This window comes from Bombus pyrosoma, linkage group LG2, assembly GCF_014825855.1.
Source record: "Bombus pyrosoma isolate SC7728 linkage group LG2, ASM1482585v1, whole genome shotgun sequence".
NCBI lineage: Eukaryota > Metazoa > Arthropoda > Insecta > Hymenoptera > Apidae > Bombus > Bombus pyrosoma.
In genome coordinates this window covers 13,811,181-13,831,545 of record NC_057771.1, presented here as the reverse complement: position 1 = coordinate 13,831,545, position 20,365 = coordinate 13,811,181, and the positions used below count along the sequence as shown (strand labels likewise).

The window sequence follows — 20,365 nt, the reverse complement described above, 5'->3', positions numbered from 1 at the left end:
TGAACCAATCATCTTATATTCAATGTTGCCAACGATCATTGCAGAGATTTACAAAGTATAGGAATATTGCAACAATTTTCAGTTCCTATCAATAAAATTTTGAATATACCCGGAAACTATTAAACATTATCGAACGCAATATAGTACATCGATTTTTTTTTATTAAGAAATCGATAACAAAACTTGTCGATCAAATATTTGCGGATGATTCGAGTAGTCGAGAAAAAATATCGATTCATAAATTAAGTCTGAGATGCATTACATACTGCATCTCTAATCACTATTAGAAAATGCGTGACGTAGCGATGGATGCGAATGGAAATGGGAAGCGTGATCTTCCCCGAATAGTTCTACAGCAACGAATTATGAGTACCGAAGTGAGTAAATGCTTTGTCAACTAAGTGCGAAAATCCTGCCAAAAATAAGTAACAATTATCGGCGTGGATCAAGTTGTCTCTAACCTTTTTGACAGAAGCCTATACTACTTAATGCCTGGATTATCACAATCTGTTTATCAAATCAAACGATACGTGAATAACGTCTCATATCCTTTTCTGAATAATAATCGTTGAAATTAATATACATAAAATGGTACATACAATACTTATAACTGATATTTTATTGAAGTAAAAAGAATGTTAACATTTAAATAGTAACATTTTTGCATGTCCTTTTTTTTTTATTTTTATGTTTAGGAGACATCTAAATCTACGGATTTGGACTTTGTTTATGACGATGCGGATAAGCATGCCAACGAAATTGCTGAATTGTACAGCTATTCAGAACAGTCTGAATTACATGTTAACCTCACAGTGAGTATAGACGTCCTCATAATACTCCATGAAATACTAACACAACACGGATGTGTTTATCCCTAGGCATTTGAAGAGCAAATGGAATTATATAAATTAAGACCATGGTGGCAAAATTTATCAGAGGCACAACAGAAATCTGTAATTTACAAATTATTAGATCAGTTAGAGGTTTCTAACAAACAATTAAGAATGAAGGCAGCAAGGTGCATCTTGTATTTAGCTCAAGGTTGTTGGGCTGAAGTGCAGTCTGATGAAGAGCAACGAGAATGGACCAGAACAAATGTTATGTTATTATATGAGGCTGGAATTTTCCCAGCATTTGTTGAACTTCTTAATATTGAAATTACGTATGTTGCTTCTTTCTCATAAGAGAGTTTTATGTATCAGTAATTTTTTATAACTCACATTTTTGTATTCTTAGGAATAGTAGGAGAACTGCATCTGCAATGAGGAAAATATCTGTTAGTCTTGATGATTCCACTGATTTAAGAGTAATTTTGTCTGTTTTATATATTATAACAGAGGTGATGAGGGAAGAAATGAAAAATTTAGAACATAGTATTTATAAGAATAATGTTGAATCTTTCAAAGAAGATTTAATAAATCCATATGGCGAAGAGTTGCTTATAGTTAAACTTCTTGGCATGGTGACATACTTCTGTAGTGGAGCAGCTCCACATTTTCCAATGAAAAAGGTTCTTTTATTGCTGTGGAAATTGATCTTGGTATCATTGGGTGGTATTGATACACTAAGGGAGTTAAAAAAACAGTATCGTGAAGAAGTTGGTCTTGATACACAACAAGAAGATACTTTAGAAGTTGCAAAGACTATGAGACCTAGTTCTCCTCCTGTCAGTGCAGCAGATTTGATTGAAACACAAAATCAAAAAAAGAATCATAGATCTTATCGACGAGTATGCTATATTTTTGTGTAAAATATTATTAAAAATTTCTATTTAATAAATTATTATTTGACAATTCATGCTTTCAGTTTCTAATGAAACAAAGTTCATTGGATGAACCAGGCTTGGGAATGGAATATGAAGGTGCAGAAGTGGGGAACAATACTACAAACAATGAAGGTGAAGGAGAAACTAATGTATTTATGAACCAAACTGTTTTGACTCAGTTACGAACTTACTGTCAAAATGAGAACAATCAGCCTCCAATAAGACCTGATAGCCCACAACTTACTAAGGGAAAAAGTAATATTTTTATAAATACATTTCAGTTTCAAGAAGTGAAAGAATGAAAGAGATATTTCCTTAAAAATATGACATTATTTATTCAAAGTAATATATTTTTCATAGGTTTACCATGGACACCAAAGGTGAGACAAAAGGATGTCGACACATTTCTTGAAGCATCAAGATTAAAATTTGTTGGTTACAACTTGGAAGGAGACAGACAAAGTTTGGCAGGTTTACCACAACCAATACTTGAAGGTGTTAATACACTTAAAAGAGTAAGTTAAATTATCATACATTTTGTACTTATAAATTTGGAGAAATAAAATGTATATCTTTATATTTTTAGCATATGTATACATCTTTAGCTGAAATCCAAATCCAAAAAGAGGAACAAATGCTTAGAAATCCTATAAGCACTCCAAGGTTTCCAATTCGTCAGACACCAACAGAAATTGTATATCATGCTATATTACCATTTGTACCACAATATATGATTGCACTATTAAAGATTTTATTGGCTGCTGCACCCACCAGTAAAGCTAAGACAGATAGTACCAATATTATGGCTGATGTCTTGCCAGGACAAATGCCGTAAGTTTATAGATCTATGTGGAAAATATATACTTTAAAGATTTTTTAATGTATAAAATGTCTTTATTTCTTGCAGCATGACTGTTTTTCAGTCGATGAAACTCGGTATTGATGTAAGCAGACATAAAGAAATCATTGTTAAAGCAGTATCTGCCATACTGCTTCTTCTGTTAAAACATTTTAAACTAAATCACATATATCAGTTTGAATTCATGTCACAACATCTAGTATTTGCTAATTGCATACCACTTGTTTTAAAATTTTTAAATCAGAATATTCTAGCTTATATAGAGGCTAAAAATGTGTAAGTTTCATTTACAAAAGCAAATCAATTATTAATGGAAGTATACTTAATAAGTGCGCTTTTCTTCACAGTATTCCCATCTTGGATTTTCCTATGTGTGTTATTGGAGAACAACCAGATGTGTCCCTAGATAATCTTGAAACTGGGGATAATCTACCATATTCATGGAGAAACGTCTTTTCGTGCATTAATTTATTACGTATTCTTAATAAGCTTACAAAATGGAAACATAGTAGAATTATGGTGTGTATTATTTTTAATTGTTATATTTGTTTATTTACTATGACTGTTTTAATTTTATCTATATTTATAGATGTTAGTCGTTTTTAAATCAGCACCCATATTAAAACGTACATTAAAAGTCAGACATGCAATGATGCAATTATATGTCTTAAAATTACTAAAAATGCAAACTAGGTACTTAGGGCGACAATGGCGAAAAACTAATATGAAAACAATCAGTGCAATATATGCAAAAGTTAGACATCGTTTGAATGATGATTGGGCTTATGGCAATGGTAATGTATTCTAGATAATGTTTAATATCATTTTAATATAGAATTTGTATATTTAAAAGCAAAATATAAATAATTTATTTTATTTTTTATTAATTAGATCTAGAAGCACGACCTTGGGATTTCCAAGTAGACGAGTGTGTATTACGTTCTTGCGTTGATCGATTCAATAACCTACGATACACTAATATTCCTAAGGATAAAGATATGGAACCTGTTGATAATTCTGTTACATCAGTACTCGGGATAAATATGGAATTAAGCGATGAATTTAAACAACATTATGAATTATGGTTACAACAAGAAGTATTTCAAAGAAGTATTAATTGGGACGAATTATTGGATCCTGAAGGGTGTGAAATTTAAATTTTTAATAAGTGTAATATAATATATATACATATATAATATTAAAATCGTATTTTCGTCAATCATAGACCTGGATCAAATTTTGACGTTTTTATAAATTATATACTATTGTGAAGTGTTCAAAAAAGACATTGTCATATCGATGCATTGGAAACTGAGTTTGGTTTGTATACATTGAACAGTGAGTAATCCTAATCTAATGGACGTTTAAGAAAAAGATTAGTGACTTTTCAAGGATGGTTTACAAGATAATGTGTAATTTTTTACATTTATTTGTGTGTATTTAATTCAATGTGCATTACTTGTAGCAATATTTTATTATTACTATTATAGTTGTAAGAGAATATATATAATAATCATAAAGAAGTAGGGTAACTTTATTCAAATATATGGTTCATACCGTTCGCATTCATATTATATAAGTTTCTGTAAATTAAAATGTTAATTTCATATAATGTAACAAACTGCGAATCGTATACCAGCTGGAACTTCCCGTATTTTATATAATTTTTATATGTACTCTATTTCATTGTGACTCATCATTGCCTAGCAATATTATTCATTATGATACGGTATTTACAAACATATAAATGTTAACATGTATAATGTATTAATTTAATTTAAATTGCATTTTTTCTTAAAAATTTGCTAATTTTGTAAATTAAATATGTTTTGTTCCTTATTAAATGTAATGAATGTTTGACCTGTGTGTTACGTGTAGGTGATCTCTTTATATGAGAGAGAGAGAAAGAGCTGAATAGCAAAATCACTTGTATATAAATTCATGATGCAAAAATGTATGAAGCGCTCCTACGGTGCTTTCGTCTTATAGCATTATTTCATTTGATAGATAAATATTTAAAATGTAGAGTATATAAATTATAGACTGAATATTCAACTTTCTCTTACTTATTTATTATAATGTATATTTAAACAATTTTAACGCAAAGTACCACATAATTTATGTTATTTTATTTACTGTACAGGATATTTCATGTGATTGGCGTCATGTTTAAATCGTCAAAAGTAAAATAAAATTATGGTCTACATACAAGTTGTAATTTTTAAATGGTTGGAAAAGTTTTTAAAGAGTTATCTACAAATTGCTAAATTTGTTGTATAAAAATATATATATAATATATACATATAACATTATATATCTACTATAAATTGTTTCCTGGAATGATATATGTTTAAAAATGAAACAATCACATTTTATTCATAGGTACTTCTGATATAAATATTAGCCATATGTTTGAAATCTTTCAAATACATATAATAATATCTGCACACTCTTTAACTAGTAGAATATATTTTATATATATATCACTTAAAGGCTGCTTCAAAAAATAGATAAATTCAACTTTTTAATAAATTAAGTGCATAAATTAGTTACAATGTGTGTATAAAATTTCGGAAATTACCGTACACATCTTAATGTACGATATGTGGAATGATTATAGATGATGATTTGTGGTATAGTTTTTTTCGATCTGTATAGTACATGTATATATTTTACAGTACTAATGTTACAAAAATCTTAGTGTCTCGCCCATTTGTACGAACCGTAATAGTTGAAGTTATTTGTCTTCGCCATTTCATCGGCTTCTTTAGGTCCTCGTGAACCATAACTAAATTTGAAGAGTATACGTTATTTGTTAGAAAAATAAAAAACAAAAATACTTTTTTGATTGGCAGAAAGACTAACTTACCTATATGGAACTGGTTTGATCTTTTCATTTTCTATTCGATGAAGCAGAGGCGTGAAAATTCTCCACGCTTCCGAAAGTTCATCGTTACGTACAAAATGCATTTGCGAGCCACAAAATACGTCCAAAATTAATCGTTCATACGCGTCCGGGAGTTTTAGGCCCTACATAATCACATGTATTAATAGAAATATCTCTAAAATTTCTATATAGACACAAACATAATAAATAGGGAATCCTTGAACCTACCTTGTACCTGTAACCATACGTAAGGTCTAACTCCGTTTCCTCCATGTCGAATGCGATACCAGGCGACTTCGTCATCATTTTAATATACAACGCTTCACCTGGTTGTACTCTAATTACCAATTCATTCCTCTTCGCTTTTCCATCGAATATATCACCAGATACATCCTGATATTGTATTCTAACTTCTGCTTTTCGTTCATTTAACGCTAATCATAAATATACAACCACATTAAAAAAAACTGATCATATATTAAAAAATCAATCATTTTTTTAATCAATACGCTTATATCATTTTACCTTTCCCACACTTGAGGATAAACGGAACACCGTCCCATCGTTCGTTATTAATTCTTAACACGGCGAGAGCGAATGTGGGGGTATTAGAACCAGCCGGTACAGTTGAATCATCCAAATAACCAAGTCGAGCATCAGGATCAGTCGATTCAGGATTACCAACATATTGACCTAACACAACATTCTCCAACTCCAAAGACTTTATGCACTTCAGCACTTTTACCTTCTCGTCTCGGATGTCATCTGGATGACAAGACACCGGCTTCTCCATCGCAACCAACGATAGGATTTGCAACAAATGATTCTGCATGACATCCCTAATGATACCGAATTCATCGAAGTAGCCGCCTCTTCCTTGTGTACCAAACGGTTCTTTAAATGTAATTTGTATAGAAGCAATGTTATCCCTGTTCCAGGTTGGACCAAATACTCGATTACCAAATCTCAGAGTCATCAGATTTTGAACCATTTCTTTGCCTAGATAATGGTCGATACGGTAAATCTGATCTTCTTTAAATAACGACGCTAGGTGATCGGATAGATACTGTGACGTAATTGTGTCACGACCAAATGGTTTCTCTATAATCACTCTGGTCCAGCCTCTTTAAAAGAAAAGAAATGCATATATATTTTATATGACGTCGATCTTAGCATAAATTGTAAGCTAATTGTGAAATATATGCAACTCACTTCTCACTCATACAAACGTTTCTAATGTGTATGGTTACGCTTTCAAAAACGCTCGGCGGCAAGGCCAGGTAGAACAGTCTGTGAGTGATTTGATAGTTTTGTTCGTATTTCTTCAGCTCATTGTTCAACACTTCAAATCCTTTCTGTGAATCGTACGTACCAGCGACATAGTGATTCAGTTTCCAAAACTCCTCGTATTTTTCCTGCTCATCTGGTTTCACTTTCATGTATGGATGACACTTTTCTCTTAATTGATCTACAGTCAGGTTTGTGCGCGCGTAACCGAAGAATGTGGTGGGTTTTGGTAAAAGATTGTCTCTGAACAGCCACCATAGCGTTGGGTAGATTTTCTTCCTCGCTAAATCACCCTAAATTTAGCATAAAATTTTTCGGTTAGTCTTTTTTGGTGTAAATAACTTAACTAAAAATAACTTGAAATCTATATATTATTACTTGGATTTATTAGTTATCTTTTTTATCATAATTTTTTTTAACTAATATTCATATTATTATTTTTATATTTAGAAAGAAAAATTCTACTTACAGAAGCTCCAAAGGTAACAAACACGTGAGGGTACAATCTATCGAAATGGATACCCTCAAGATGATCCATTTCATCCGATTTCAATGATTGCCTGATGAAGCGCAGGCTTTCCTCTGTGGACATTTCTGTAAAACAGAAGAGATCGTCATACAGAGAACTTGTGTTACTGACAAATTAATTTAAAAATAGCTATTAGTACCGTGGAGCTGGTACGCGTCAAAATTGATTTGAACTTTCCGCGATTCGTAATATATTTTTGCTGGAATATCACGCGTAATTAAGCATATTCGTTCTTAAGTTGAATATTTAATGGAATATTCAATCTCATTTCACAAAAAGAAAGAAAAATTGAAAAATTTAAGAAGGACAAATTAAAAGGAAAGGATGAGAGATACTATGAAACATCAAAGTCATTTTAATGTCACTGGAACTTGAAATACTTGTTGTCGCGAGTTCAAAGAGCGGAATTAATTAAATACATGTGGAGATAAAATAACGAAACTTAGTCGAATTCAAATTACAAAGGTGAAATTTTATTTTTACTTAAGATTTTATCGTTGAGTTCAAAGCTTAAAAAGCTGATATATATTTTCAATGTTTACTTTCTTTTAAATAAAAAATTTAATTATATAGCTTTGTAATCAGTCGATATAGTTTTCTCTTAACTAAATACTTTTATCTAACGAAATTAAAATTGTACGGAAGCTTGCAAGATTCTGATAATGATAAATATTGATAATGATTGGGTAACAACCTAATCACAGCAGAGAAGATATAATAAAATACGTAGAAAATTATAATTACATTTTTTAATTTTATAATATTTTATTATTCGATCGTATATTGGTATAAAAACGAACGAATAAAAGGATAACATCATTGATTAAAAGTTACGTGTTAGCAGAGTACCATAGAATATCTAAACATACAAAATGTATGCCAAACATATGTATTTGAGAATATACGTTTATTATTCAAATTAACTTCCACAAATCTTACGTAACGACAATAAAGTTGACCATACCGTGAACATTTTTTATCCAGCAAATAATATAAAAACGCGCGAGCATGGAATTGAATAAAAGTACAAAATATCTGTAAAAAGTCAAAAAGTAATTAAAAAAAAAAAGAGCTATCACATTCAATAATACGTATCAGCTTTCGAATTCAAGATATACGAATTAGAGATAAAGTATATTCTATATAATGTAAGTACACCTTCAACTCAAGGGCTCCAATTTGAAGTACAATTTGCGGTCACAATTTTATGTACAATTAAACAAATCAGTCGATTTATTGATTATTTATAAACAACAGCATTGAGATCTCACACAAAACAATCAAATTAAGAAATTTCAATTCTTTGAAAATATAAAATTTTCTGTCTTTAATAGATGTACACAGCCCAATATAATTGCTTTCCTTATCGCTTATCCACGGTTAATATATTCTTTTCTACGAGCCATATTTCGACACACCTCTAAAAATGCACCGATAACAAAAAATGGAAAAAAATAATCCTCATAAGCACTTTAACAAAACTTACTCATCATTTTGACGAAAAATTCCTTAATAAAAAAGCTTAGTGCAGAAAATCAAAATTTTCCCCGGAAACGTAACCCGACCAGGAGTAAAAAAGAACGTCCAAAGACCACCGTGCGCTTCAACTGTTTAACTCGAACTAATCGTCACGATACTCACGATCGACACTGTCACTATTTTACAGCCTCGGAAAGATGCAAGGTTTCGAAGCAGAAACGTACCTGGACGCCGGCCGAAGATATTTGCGGATTAAGATCCATAAAGCAATAAAGTATCCCAAATTCTTTGTATTTTTCTATTCTTTTCTATTGAGCTAACAATAGAAAGAATATAATGTTTATTGTCATACCATAAAATATACTCCTTATCTATTTCTTTACAATGTTTACATTGAAAAATATCGTTACGAAAAGCATTGTTTTCCGTTAATTAATTTCTTACTCTTTTGTATTACCTTTACTTTTATTCTTACTGTTGTTTTCTCTTAAACTATAAATTTATTTTGACAGTTTGTATTTTATGCATAAGAAAATTATAAAAAAGAAATAAATGGTTAATTATAACGAAAACCTAATTTCTTATCTGTTTTCACATGTAACTGTAACGGATAAGTACAAATATAAAACATAATGAAATTGCCACTTATCATATCGTTGTGCGATTACATAATTATAATATTACTGCTTTTTTATTACAGTAAATTTCCAATTTTTTCCTTTTAGCTCGCAGATCAAAATTCATGTTATCATAAGTTTATCTCATTTGATATCTTCAATATATGTACAATTAATAAATTAAATATGTAATTTTATCTGCTTTTAATAACAATTGGTTATTAATTGACTTAGTTTTAATGGTACATTTACGAACTTCCTCCAAATGATAGTTACGAAAACATGTTAGGGACTAAATTAAAAAACAAGCAACATTTTTTATTTAAGAGTTCTGAGAGTACCTAATATTACCTGCAACGGTGCGTAGTAGAGACTACGAGTAGAAATCAAGGACATAATAATGTAAAAAGTAATAGCTAAAATTAATTATTTAATATCGAACTAGCTATTCATTATTGAATGTCAAGGTACTTTTTATCAATAATACACATTAATAATAAATAGTAACTATTGGCATGTTATGTTGATAATTATTACAATACGACTTAATGTATTATCAGGGATAATTCTTATGTAGTAACTTGAGTACATACATCTTCAATCATTCTTATATTTTTTTGTTATTTACTTCGTATTTTCAGGTAAACTTATATAAAAAAATTATTTACGTCAATAAAGTTATGTCACGATCAACACACCTTCCATGACATCAATTTACTGTGAAAGCGTGTATGTATGTGCTATACATGCATATGAACATATAAAATGGCCACGTGTGAATCTCGTAAGAGCCAATGACTTTGCAACAAAAAGTGAGTCATAGTCATATCCTATGTGAGTTGGTTGACGTTTGCTCTTGGACAGTGTCAGAAATTCTGATAGTATTCATATACAGATTTGTTAAACGAGATATATATCCTAGTACCGTTTTCATAACCAAGCTTTACAATTTACACACGTTCGATAATATGCTAAATAAATCAAAGCAACGACGTAAACTTAATCTTCGATTAATGCACTGTGAGATATATAACGTAGTCTGACGTTCTCATTGCTGTGAATACAAAGATTTTAATTAACATTTTACGTTAATTTAATAGAAACTGAACGTGTTTATGTACCTTTGGTACATATAAATATTGTATAACCTTTAAGAAAAGTACTATTGTAGTGAATGAAACGCATAATATCCGGACTAAGAAAAAAGCATGACTAAGAAATAAAAAACAAAATTACTTATCTTATACTGAAGTATAAGAATAATATATAGAATGTTATCGTGGAATTTTAATTTAAATTTATTGTTTTGAAATTTATAATTTCTATATAAATATTGTTTAATTACGTAAATATTACAAAAAAAATTTTATTTATTTGTACTAGTATCCTTCTTCACCTTTTTTTATTATCATTGCATAAGATAGTGATCGATTTTATGGTATCGCAATTTACTTGTAGGTTAGGAAAATCACGATTTGTTGTCCTACTATAATCTTCGCGATAATTCACAGATAAGTTACGAAAAATGTTAAATAACATTCCGGATTTTTATTTAAAAATTTTGTAAAGATATGAAGTTGTGGAATTCACTGTTCGATATTCTTTGCGTAAAGAATACTCCGCATCTATGTTAATCTAAGTGCGCATAGCCTGATAAGTTTTTTCACGCATTTATCAACAGTAACACATGACGTAACACAAAAGTCGCGCGATCCATATACGCAGTCTCATTGCTTCAAGTAGTTTAATTTTTTTTAAATCTTCAGGCACTTATCCGCGAATCAATCCTCCTAATAATAGATCGAATAAATTTCTGGAAATCAGTTTTTAATATATGATACATTTTTATATTTGCAATTCAATTTCATAAATATATGATACATAAATACATTAGATAACTCAAAATGTATATTCGTATATTCATAATAGGCCGTACCATTTGATGCAACAATTTTCAATGTCAAATTGATGTTGTAGAACTACTTTTTATTCCATTTACAATGACTTGCAGGAGTATAGAATGTCACACGCATAAAGGATGCAGTTTATTTTTAAATATTTGTTGCAATAACGCATGTTTAATGATAATAATATAAGACATATAAAACAGTGAAACCAACAATATGCTGTTTAGGACATACATATGTATGAATGGTTTACTGGTAAATATATCGAGATAAACATAATGTTAATATCTTTTTCTAATTATCTTTTATCAGAACGTGCTATAAGAAGAAAAATCTAATTGTATGATCCTGCAATATAAATATACTACTCAAAAAAATAGTAACTTCAACGATTTCATAAAAATTGTACTAGAAATATTACCAATATAATAAAACTTTAGAAATACATTTAGTATTATTATTTTCGAACATATATACACGTAAAGGAGAGATGGCTAAAACTGTTCTACTTTAAAAACTCTACAAAGTAAGCAACGCATTAATCTCAATTCACAATATATAAATGAGTATATAAATGAGTGAAAAACTTACTTCTTACTTTTTCCATTGTAAACACAAGAAAATATAAAGAATGTAAAATAATAGAAAGTACAACTTCACAAGTATTCTGTTGCGTATTTCAGGAATTATTTGATGTATTTCGAGATGATTATAAAAGATTCACGAAATTAAGGTTACGCTGAAAAACATAATGCGGTGATTCACGCATGAACTGATCAACTGGCATTTGAAAATTCTGTTCGTAAACTTATTTCTTGCAGTACCCCGCCACCCTTATTTTGGGCCAATCTCGTGCTCTTCTTCCTTTCTCTTATTCTGTATATGAAGTTTACGCCTTCTTATATTAAACATTTAAAGAATAGAAATAAACATTTTATTTCTTAACTGTTAAGTATTATTAAGATCTTTGGATATGATTTTTTATGATGTATATATATACTAACAATAATATATAATCTGTCCCATAATCATATAAACAACTCTCGATACTTGCTAGGGAAAACCATCTGAAAATTGAGCCGTATCTACTCTTGAAAAATCAACATAAAAGATTGACAAAGTCTATATTCTTACGAGAGAGACAGAGATGAGTATAGTATCTCTGTCTCTGTCTGAGATATTTGTAGCATGTCAAGCATGCGCAAAACGACAACCTTCCTGTCTTCCATGTTTATATTTCACAGTTAGTCGCGACTCAATTTTCAGACGATTTTCCCTAGGCTTCAGTATCGAGACGTATTAATATGATCGTGATCTGTCCAACAGGACGAGGTAGTAAATGTAAACAAAATTTGACACTCAACTTTCACTAGTCGGTAATCAATAGTTGCAATCGCAGCAATCAAATTTTATTTACACTTGCTCCTTCGTCTCATTGGAGAGATCGTATAACGTAGTAAATTTTAGTAAAAAAAATACATCCTGTACAATGTTATTTTGAAGTTAATTTATAATAATTATATATAGAATTGAAATTTTGTATAATGTAAAAATAATAATATAAATTATGGTGCTACTATTAGCAATCAATGTGTTATTATCAATTAACTATTTAGTTGATTCGTTAATCCTTGATAGTGGTAGGCGCCATCTATTACGAAACGTTTTCCCTTTAAATAAATTGTGATATCAAAGGTATATTGTTAACTGAATGAAATAATTACTTAAAAATGTATTTTTAGAGAATTTTTGAAATATTATAATACTGTATAGGTTGATATTAATAATAATTAGTGAATTCTATAAAAAGTTCAACCTTAGATTTCTTAACCTCATATTTATAATCATTTAATAATTTTTCGTTTCTAGAAAATGAGACTAAGCTCAATATATTTGAAACATAATCCAAGAGCGGCTCAAAATGTAAATAAAGTGCCGTTTTACGAAGTGATGCCTTTAAAATTAAAAAATAGAATTTGTGGGAGCACAATAAGAACTCTTGGTAAATATTATATTTCATAGTATAATGAAATCTTTTTATAACACTATTATAAATAACGCTCTTACGTATTTTAGAGGATAAATGTTTGTATGAAATGACACTACTATTTGGATGTTGGAAAGAAAATAATTTTGAAGATAGCATGTGTAACAAAGAAATGAAAAACTTGTATGAATGTTATAACAAATATATGAAAAATACTGCTATGAAGAAGGAATTACAAAGAATTGAAATTCCTAATCCTAATGCTAAAAATCTTACAAGTAAGCAGATTACATACCTTTTACGTATGTATCCAACTGTTTAATGATTTTAAATAAAATGTTAGAGTATTATATAAAAAATACTTTTATTTTCACCTGTATAAAATTCATGTTTTTGCTATTATAATGGATATTATATATTAATATATTAGTAAATATATATAAATAATACACGTATATTAATTAATTTATATTTATAATAATTAATATATAATAAAAATAAACAATAATCAATTTGATTTATACTACAAAAGAGCTTCTGTACTAGTCTGTCTATTTGCCTGTGCTTGCAAACGTTTGACACTTAATCGTGTACAATAACCTATATATGGATAAAAGCAAAATGATTTTAATCAACTGTATTCAATTTATATTATAGCAGAAGATTACAATACGTACGGACTGGATGTTTTGTAGAAATAGATGTAGTTTCTTGTATGGTACTTAATTGATGTTCAATGCGTTTTAGCGCTTTATAATTTTCTACTTGTTCATCTCTGTAATAATGATATGTACAAATTAATGTAATAGCACAAAGAGTGAGAGCTATTTTTCTATACATCCATGTTGTACTCACTAAGCTGTCCTAAATTAAGAAACAAAAATTAATTTCTTTATGTTTGCTGTTTAGTAGTATAAAAAAAATATTAATAATACTTTCATAAATCCAAATCTATATTACCTTATTGTCAATGGAATGATACACATTATCATAATATTGAACTAACATTCGTTCTACAATAACGTTTAAACTTAGGATTGTGAAGAGAGTGATTCTAGCATCTGCAGTTCTCTTAGAAGAACTAAACACTGCAGACAAAATACAACTGATTGTGTAATATATAATGGACTGAAACCAAGAGACTTCTCCAACAATCCAATTTTGAAATGTGCGAACATATGAAAAGATTTGGAACAATAATTCTCTTTGATCTTTTGCTGATTCTCTATAATTAGTAATTTTAGACTATCATTAATAGAAATTTTATTTACTACATGTAAAAAATTTTGATGTACTTACTTAAAATCTCTAACCAGGTTGTTAACACTTTCAGAAGAAGACTTTAATACAGAACCAAGTTCTTTTCCATGAGATAAAAGCTTGTTTTGCATTTGTAGACTCTGTTTTTGACTTTCAAGCATGTTTCCTTGTATTTCTGAAGCTTCTAACAATTGTTCCCTCATCCGAGAAGAAACTTGGTATAATCTATAATAAAAGAAAATAATATAATTTTTCCAAAACATATTAGTGGTTAAACATAAGAGAACTTACTGTTTAATGGTATTGTCAGTTTCAGCTTGCCAAGCTTCATAATTTAAATAAAAACACATGTGTGTAGTGTGCACATAAAATTCATTATACACACTAAATGCCCTATCTGACATATTATTAATGCACTTTCTGTAAAACCAATGAATTATTAAATAAATGTAATAAAGTCAATGTGTAAATATTAAAAAGTATAATAAATTTACCGGCGTTGATTTTCTACATCAATAAGATGACAATCATAAATTTTATGTCCAGAGTCTTCTAAAAAACAATTTGTCAATTTTAAAGCAATAAGAGCGTGCTCTTGATCGTTTAATTTATCACAACTAACTTTTATTGCATTGATAACAGTCTGCCAACAAATCCCATGTTGCGATAAGGAAGATTTTGCTATAAATAATACCAATAATAACATAATTTATATAATCAATTATAAGATTAAAAATGTGTTTTTATATATAGGATTAAATAATATATACCTTTAATTATTTGGTACTGTTTCTCTCCTAATTCTTTCAATATTGCACTTCCATCAATTGCAAATAAGAAAGAAATAGGAAGGAATAAAAAAATAGTCACTTTATATTCCTTTAATATTTTTAACATTGTGTATGTTTTTCTTTTTAAAACTCAGTATTTGCTTCAGCAGTACATCATGTATACTAAAATTATAAATATACATCTCAAACAAGTCTTAATTACGCATTACTATTCTTTTGCATCGATTTGTGTAAATCTATTTACATTTATGTAGTCAAATGTTGAATAATAGTACACACATTTTTTAATGTACATACACTAAAGATAAATAAGAATTCGCTTTGTAATATGTAGAATCCTTTTCTTAACAACTATAAAATTTAAAAAATATACTTTTCACTTCACTTTTCATTAAATTTTATATAGAAATTAAATATCAAAGAAAGCAAACATTTCTACTTGTAACGGCTGGATGCGCTAAAACATTATGGCGCCTTTTTAAATTTATTGTTTACCAAAATTTCAATAATTTAACTAATAAAGTTGTATAAAATACTTATGTTATTTTTACTTTTCTCTTAACATAAACACGCTCCATATTTTGCATTTTATTTAGATAGTGAATATTTGAGACTATAAGAGCTTAAAATTAATCACACGTGTATATACAAACCTGTAACATACACTATAACAGCGTTACCATCCTGGCTGAAAAGTGCCTGTACATAGAATATAGTACTGCCGGGTTAACTGACCGGCATTTTGCTCCTTTAAATGGCCATTGCTATCCCCACCAGTTCTTGAAACTACGTGAACTGAAATTCTAATGTTATGTACATATATATATATATATAGAATAAACAAATACGTAAAGTTTCCACATCTCACTCATGCTTAATGAAGGACAGAAATATTTAAGATTTCCGAGAAATATACCTTTTTCTATAATTGGTCAAATAAAAACTCTACTCGTGGCCAATTATCGGAGCACTATACTGTATTCAGTAACACGACGCAATTCCTGATTTGCGCGCCACCTTGTAGACGATTTTATTATCAGTTTGAAATGTCGGTACATATTATTCATTCTGTTGCAATTTTAAATCTTATATATATTTCTTAGATTTTAATATCAGATAGACATATATTTAACCATATAGATCATACAATTTTTTAAATTTAAAACATTGGTCTTTCTCTATGAAGCTTGAGTACCTACAGATAAAGAAACAAAGAGGAATAACAAGGTTTACAAAATGTTATTAAATAGCTGTAAATAGCTGGACACTAAATAACTATAAAATGGAAGCTAGTAAGTGTTTTGCAAATAGTGAGATACATCTAATCTCAGTTTCATCCATTGTCTTGTATACGATACGCGATTCCCAAGAAGGCTTTCGAAAAGACAACGTGCTACAGCAGCGATACTGGCAATCAGCCACTATCTTTTGCCATTGAATTTGGCCGGACCGAAAATAAGTGGTCGGTATCGAGATAGGAACAGTGACACAGGTTCGATCTTCTCTTTCGGGTCTTAAAGACCGGTTTATTCTCCGGCGAGCACCGGAACATTTCGCGGGATCGTTATTTTAACAACAGTAATTCGCCGTGTAACATGTAAAAGGTTTGAGAGAAAAAATGATCTTGTATCAACATTTTATTTCATTTAATACTTTAGCTAATCCTTAAACAACGTTATTAATTTGCGTTTTGTATTATCGAATTCGTATTAATTGGTTAGGTACATAGTGAGGCATAAAACAGAGAATATAAGGAGATAGTGTTTGTGTATGTCACGAACAATGTTTACACATATCGTTCTACTAATGAACAATATTTCTGCACATACACTTAAAAGAAACGCAAACAAATATTTTCTAAAACCGATAAAATGATGCATCCTCGTAATAACCTCAATCCACATACTTCAAAATCATTTAATGAAATCTACCATAAAAGAGTACTAGTCAAACGAAGCATGGAACACGATAGAGTTAAGAAATTTCTGTAGAAAAATTACGAGTAGCAAGAGAAATATTACTGCGTTTGAGCAAAAGGAGAAGGTAATCAATGCAAGTATAAAAAGCCTGCTTGACGTCACTATTGTAAACTGTACATCATGTGAGATTAAAAATAAATGTAACCCGGAAAAGCATTCAATGTCATATAACTGCGATTCTATATCTGTTCCAGATTCCCAATCAATTTTCCCGCGTCCAGCAAATCTCGTACCAAAACAATGCGGACACGCTCTTTCCTGATTTCCGGCTTTGCTCTAAATCGAAACGCTCTGATCATGATAAAAATACACTTTGCGAGTGTGACACACTTAGACGCGGGGAAAAATCGATGTCGACCTATGTTGAGTGTCAATGATTAACGACTCGCTTAGCAGAAATTGCTAGCAGCAAAGTAAAACGAGACGCTTGTCGATATTCTGATTAATTAGCTCTTGCCTCCTGCCGGAACAATCGGATCGTAATTCGATAGCTCGCTGTTTCGCAACATACATTTCTGAATTTTGATCGACGTTCTTATACAGGACATCGTTGTATGTATTATAATTTCCACTCTCTCGTTAATTGATTGGTATCAATTACCGGAGGTCAGGGTACGCGAGTATCTCAACGAATGACATGAAAAAACTACACTAGTTGCTAACAGTCTTTAAAATGCTTCCTTTAAAATAGCTTTCAGAAAAAAAAACGAGAATAACACGTACGCTATGAAAAAGTAGTACTCTGACAGTGCAACTGTTTGCGGAATGCAACTTTAAATAACAAGAAAGTATTACTGGTAATTTGTGGAGGCTTGACGTAGGGATTTGATTAACTTTAGATCTGTTGTTCAGATTTGTGACGGATACTTTATGATATACTTAATATTACGGTAATTTGAAATAGTCAGTAATGGTACTTGGATATTTGTAAAGATGGAATGAGCCTGGAATTAGTATGCATATATGTACACATATGTATTAGGTACATATGTATTACGCTGCGATAACTAATCGTGAGTCGGGATATTATGCGATCAGTTATCAGGGAAGGCATAATTCTAGCAAATCTCAAGATGTGAGACGCGTAGATACTCGATACATTTATTTATTTTACACGCAGAACATTAAAAGGCATCGCATCATAAGATCAGGATTAAGAACTGATAGAGATAGCAAAATAACCACTTAACGAAGCAAACTTTTAATCAGTTGATGTGGCACTACCGTAATTAGATTTGATTGAATGAGGTTCCTTGTATCGATCTAGCTTTATTTATGACACTGACCACTTTAAAAATTGTAACGATGAATCCGAATCTAGGAAAGCCTCATTTTTGCACGAAAGAGATTCTGAATCTGTTTTTCATTAAAATCTTTTGCATCTGTTAAAGAAAAACGCTTAGCTGGGATATGAGATAGTGACCTAAATTCAATAAACTTAATAGGGCGATAAACATACCTGTTACCAGATTCGATTGTTGGTGCTTACGTTTAAGTATGCAGCTTGTGTTTCCGCCAGGCACGATAATTATCATCCAGTTGTTTAGATCTGAAAGAATTGAAGAGAAGCCTATCTTCGTGAGTACAGGAGCGGAAAGGAACTAAAAGGAGATAAGGACTCGAACGATCACCACTAAGGAATCATTGACGCTATTCGAACTCGAGAGTCTTTCAATGATTCCTTCTTCTCTATTCAACCACAAGAGGTATGGGTTGGTTTCAACAAGCTTTCAACCAACAAGCAAATTGTTTGTCTCTCCTATGCGTTTCTTCCTATTTTTTCTTCTTCTTATTTTTTCTCCTGTTTTTCGTAGTCCAAGCAAAATGCACTGTTATGGGATAACGATGAAATATTTTTAATCGAAGGAAGAAAGACAACGATGGCAGAAAGAAAATGATCAAACTTAGGTCTTGTCAGATGTTTCGAAATGGTAGAAGCAGGAACTTTGACTAACGACGGCGGAGTTCGACGATAGCCTTGGAGTACCATGATCTCGGTGGCTGGTTCTGATTTTCAGACGGAAATTTGCGTCAATGACGTACAATGAAGATTTAATAGTTTGGCAAAAAGCCCGACGCAACGTTTATCTCTTCAGATGTTACGGAACCTTTGACGTTGTGTCTCGTCTGTTCGCTTCTTTTTTTCCTTTTTTTTTTTTTTTATTCATTCAACGGTGCCGTGAGGCAACGTTTCATAAAACTCATCTTCACTGATTCTTTCCTCCGGTGCGAATAAGCAGATCCATAAATTCTGGACGAGTTACAATAACGGGAGAAAAAAGAAGAAGGAAAACGAGAGGCGCGTCTTTCTCCTCGGAACACGAAAGTATTTGGACGCATATATAAGAAGTTTTCATGTATATGTGTATTGTATACAACATTTTGAAGTTTCATTAACATTGCAATGAATCACCAATGTTATCATATTATTTATATTATGCTATTATGTCTGCAAAATTTGAAATCAATTTATAAGTATAGACATTCTAACGCATTCACTGCAAGCATTAGCTTGGCGAGAAATTAATGCACGGCATGAATAGTTGTCTCGAATACAAAATAAGTGCTGAAGACGTTACCACTGAATATTCAAGTTTCTTGATATAACTGATAATTCATTTTTCACATACATTTGCCATCTCTGTGAAATATACCTTTGCACTGACAACAAGTATATCTTGTGGCCTCTATACATACACATTTATTTCAAATTTGGTTCAAAGCAATATGATCATGATATTCTCGTTACAGGTACATCAGTATATTCACAAAAGTTTCTACAAGCGTTCAAATACTTTCGTGAGAAACTATACAACATTTATATGGATTCTACTCCTGTCTGTACTATCGAAAAGTACACAAGTAAAAAATCCAGAAAAAATGTCACAATAGCCGATGTTAACTGTCTCAAGCAGCGTTTATTTCGTTTCTTATTAATCAAGTCAGAGCAGTTCTTTAAAAAATCAGTTTCTCGTTCTCGTGACCCTTGGCGAGAACGCGTTACAATTACGCTTGTGT

The 20,365-nt window shown here is 30.5% G+C and overlaps 4 protein-coding genes and 1 long non-coding RNA gene across 12 annotated transcripts; 3 read left to right on the top strand and 2 right to left on the bottom strand.

The window, feature by feature from the left end:
• The first annotated feature begins 126 nt into the window (after positions 1-126).
• On the top strand, positions 127-4,425 carry LOC122571994 (striatin-interacting protein 1). The gene is made up of 12 exons (XM_043736430.1): positions 127-377; positions 696-812; positions 879-1,162; positions 1,237-1,729; positions 1,807-2,020; positions 2,126-2,280; positions 2,352-2,596; positions 2,673-2,900; positions 2,972-3,143; positions 3,214-3,418; positions 3,516-3,768; positions 3,850-4,425. Exons 1-12 carry the CDS (start codon positions 291-293, stop codon positions 3,893-3,895), a joined length of 2,499 nt encoding a protein of 832 aa, XP_043592365.1. The 5' UTR covers positions 127-290; the 3' UTR covers positions 3,896-4,425.
• A 306-nt stretch (positions 4,426-4,731) lies between these two features.
• On the bottom strand, positions 4,732-12,114 carry LOC122572049 (glucose-6-phosphate 1-dehydrogenase). 2 transcript variants are annotated; one of them, XM_043736572.1, is made up of 7 exons: positions 11,922-12,114; positions 7,268-7,392; positions 6,724-7,091; positions 6,037-6,635; positions 5,740-5,945; positions 5,494-5,654; positions 4,732-5,412 (listed from the first exon to the last, which is right to left on the bottom strand). In XM_043736572.1, the coding sequence occupies exons 1-7, from the start codon at positions 11,935-11,937 to the stop codon at positions 5,322-5,324; spliced, it is 1,566 nt and encodes a 521-aa protein (XP_043592507.1). In that variant the 5' UTR covers positions 11,938-12,114; the 3' UTR covers positions 4,732-5,321. The 2 variants fall into 2 exon arrangements, with proteins under 2 accessions (XP_043592507.1, XP_043592515.1); XM_043736580.1 differs by lacking the exon at positions 11,922-12,114 and adding an exon at positions 8,814-9,000.
• A 616-nt stretch (positions 12,115-12,730) lies between these two features.
• LOC122572076 (coiled-coil-helix-coiled-coil-helix domain-containing protein 1) lies at positions 12,731-18,967 on the top strand. 5 transcript variants are annotated; one of them, XM_043736670.1, is made up of 4 exons: positions 12,733-13,025; positions 13,200-13,332; positions 13,407-13,595; positions 13,975-14,116. In XM_043736670.1, the coding sequence occupies exons 2-4, from the start codon at positions 13,203-13,205 to the stop codon at positions 14,010-14,012; spliced, it is 357 nt and encodes a 118-aa protein (XP_043592605.1). In that variant the 5' UTR covers positions 12,733-13,025; positions 13,200-13,202; the 3' UTR covers positions 14,013-14,116. The 5 variants fall into 5 exon arrangements, with proteins under 5 accessions (XP_043592596.1, XP_043592605.1, XP_043592610.1 ...); XM_043736675.1 differs by lacking the exon at positions 13,975-14,116 and adding an exon at positions 18,936-18,967 and having other exon boundaries at positions 12,735-13,025; XM_043736682.1 differs by lacking the exon at positions 13,975-14,116 and adding an exon at positions 14,353-14,375 and having other exon boundaries at positions 12,735-13,025.
• LOC122572059 lies at positions 13,756-16,420 on the bottom strand. 2 transcript variants are annotated; one of them, XM_043736594.1, is made up of 9 exons: positions 16,285-16,420; positions 16,022-16,171; positions 15,348-15,530; positions 15,072-15,258; positions 14,869-14,997; positions 14,617-14,802; positions 14,278-14,542; positions 13,995-14,181; positions 13,756-13,917 (listed from the first exon to the last, which is right to left on the bottom strand). In XM_043736594.1, the coding sequence occupies exons 3-9, from the start codon at positions 15,472-15,474 to the stop codon at positions 13,841-13,843; spliced, it is 1,158 nt and encodes a 385-aa protein (XP_043592529.1). In that variant the 5' UTR covers positions 15,475-15,530; positions 16,022-16,171; positions 16,285-16,420; the 3' UTR covers positions 13,756-13,840. The 2 variants fall into 2 exon arrangements, with proteins under 2 accessions (XP_043592529.1, XP_043592537.1); XM_043736602.1 differs by lacking the exons at positions 16,022-16,171; positions 16,285-16,420 and adding an exon at positions 15,613-15,972.
• LOC122572099 lies at positions 16,624-18,784 on the top strand. Of its 2 annotated transcripts, XR_006318374.1 has the most exons (3): positions 16,632-16,972; positions 17,090-17,411; positions 17,542-18,784. It is a non-coding gene; the product is annotated as an uncharacterized LOC122572099 (long non-coding RNA). The 2 variants fall into 2 exon arrangements; XR_006318373.1 differs by lacking the exon at positions 17,542-18,784 and having other exon boundaries at positions 16,624-16,972; positions 17,090-17,503.
• Positions 18,968-20,365: the final 1,398 nt, after the last annotated feature.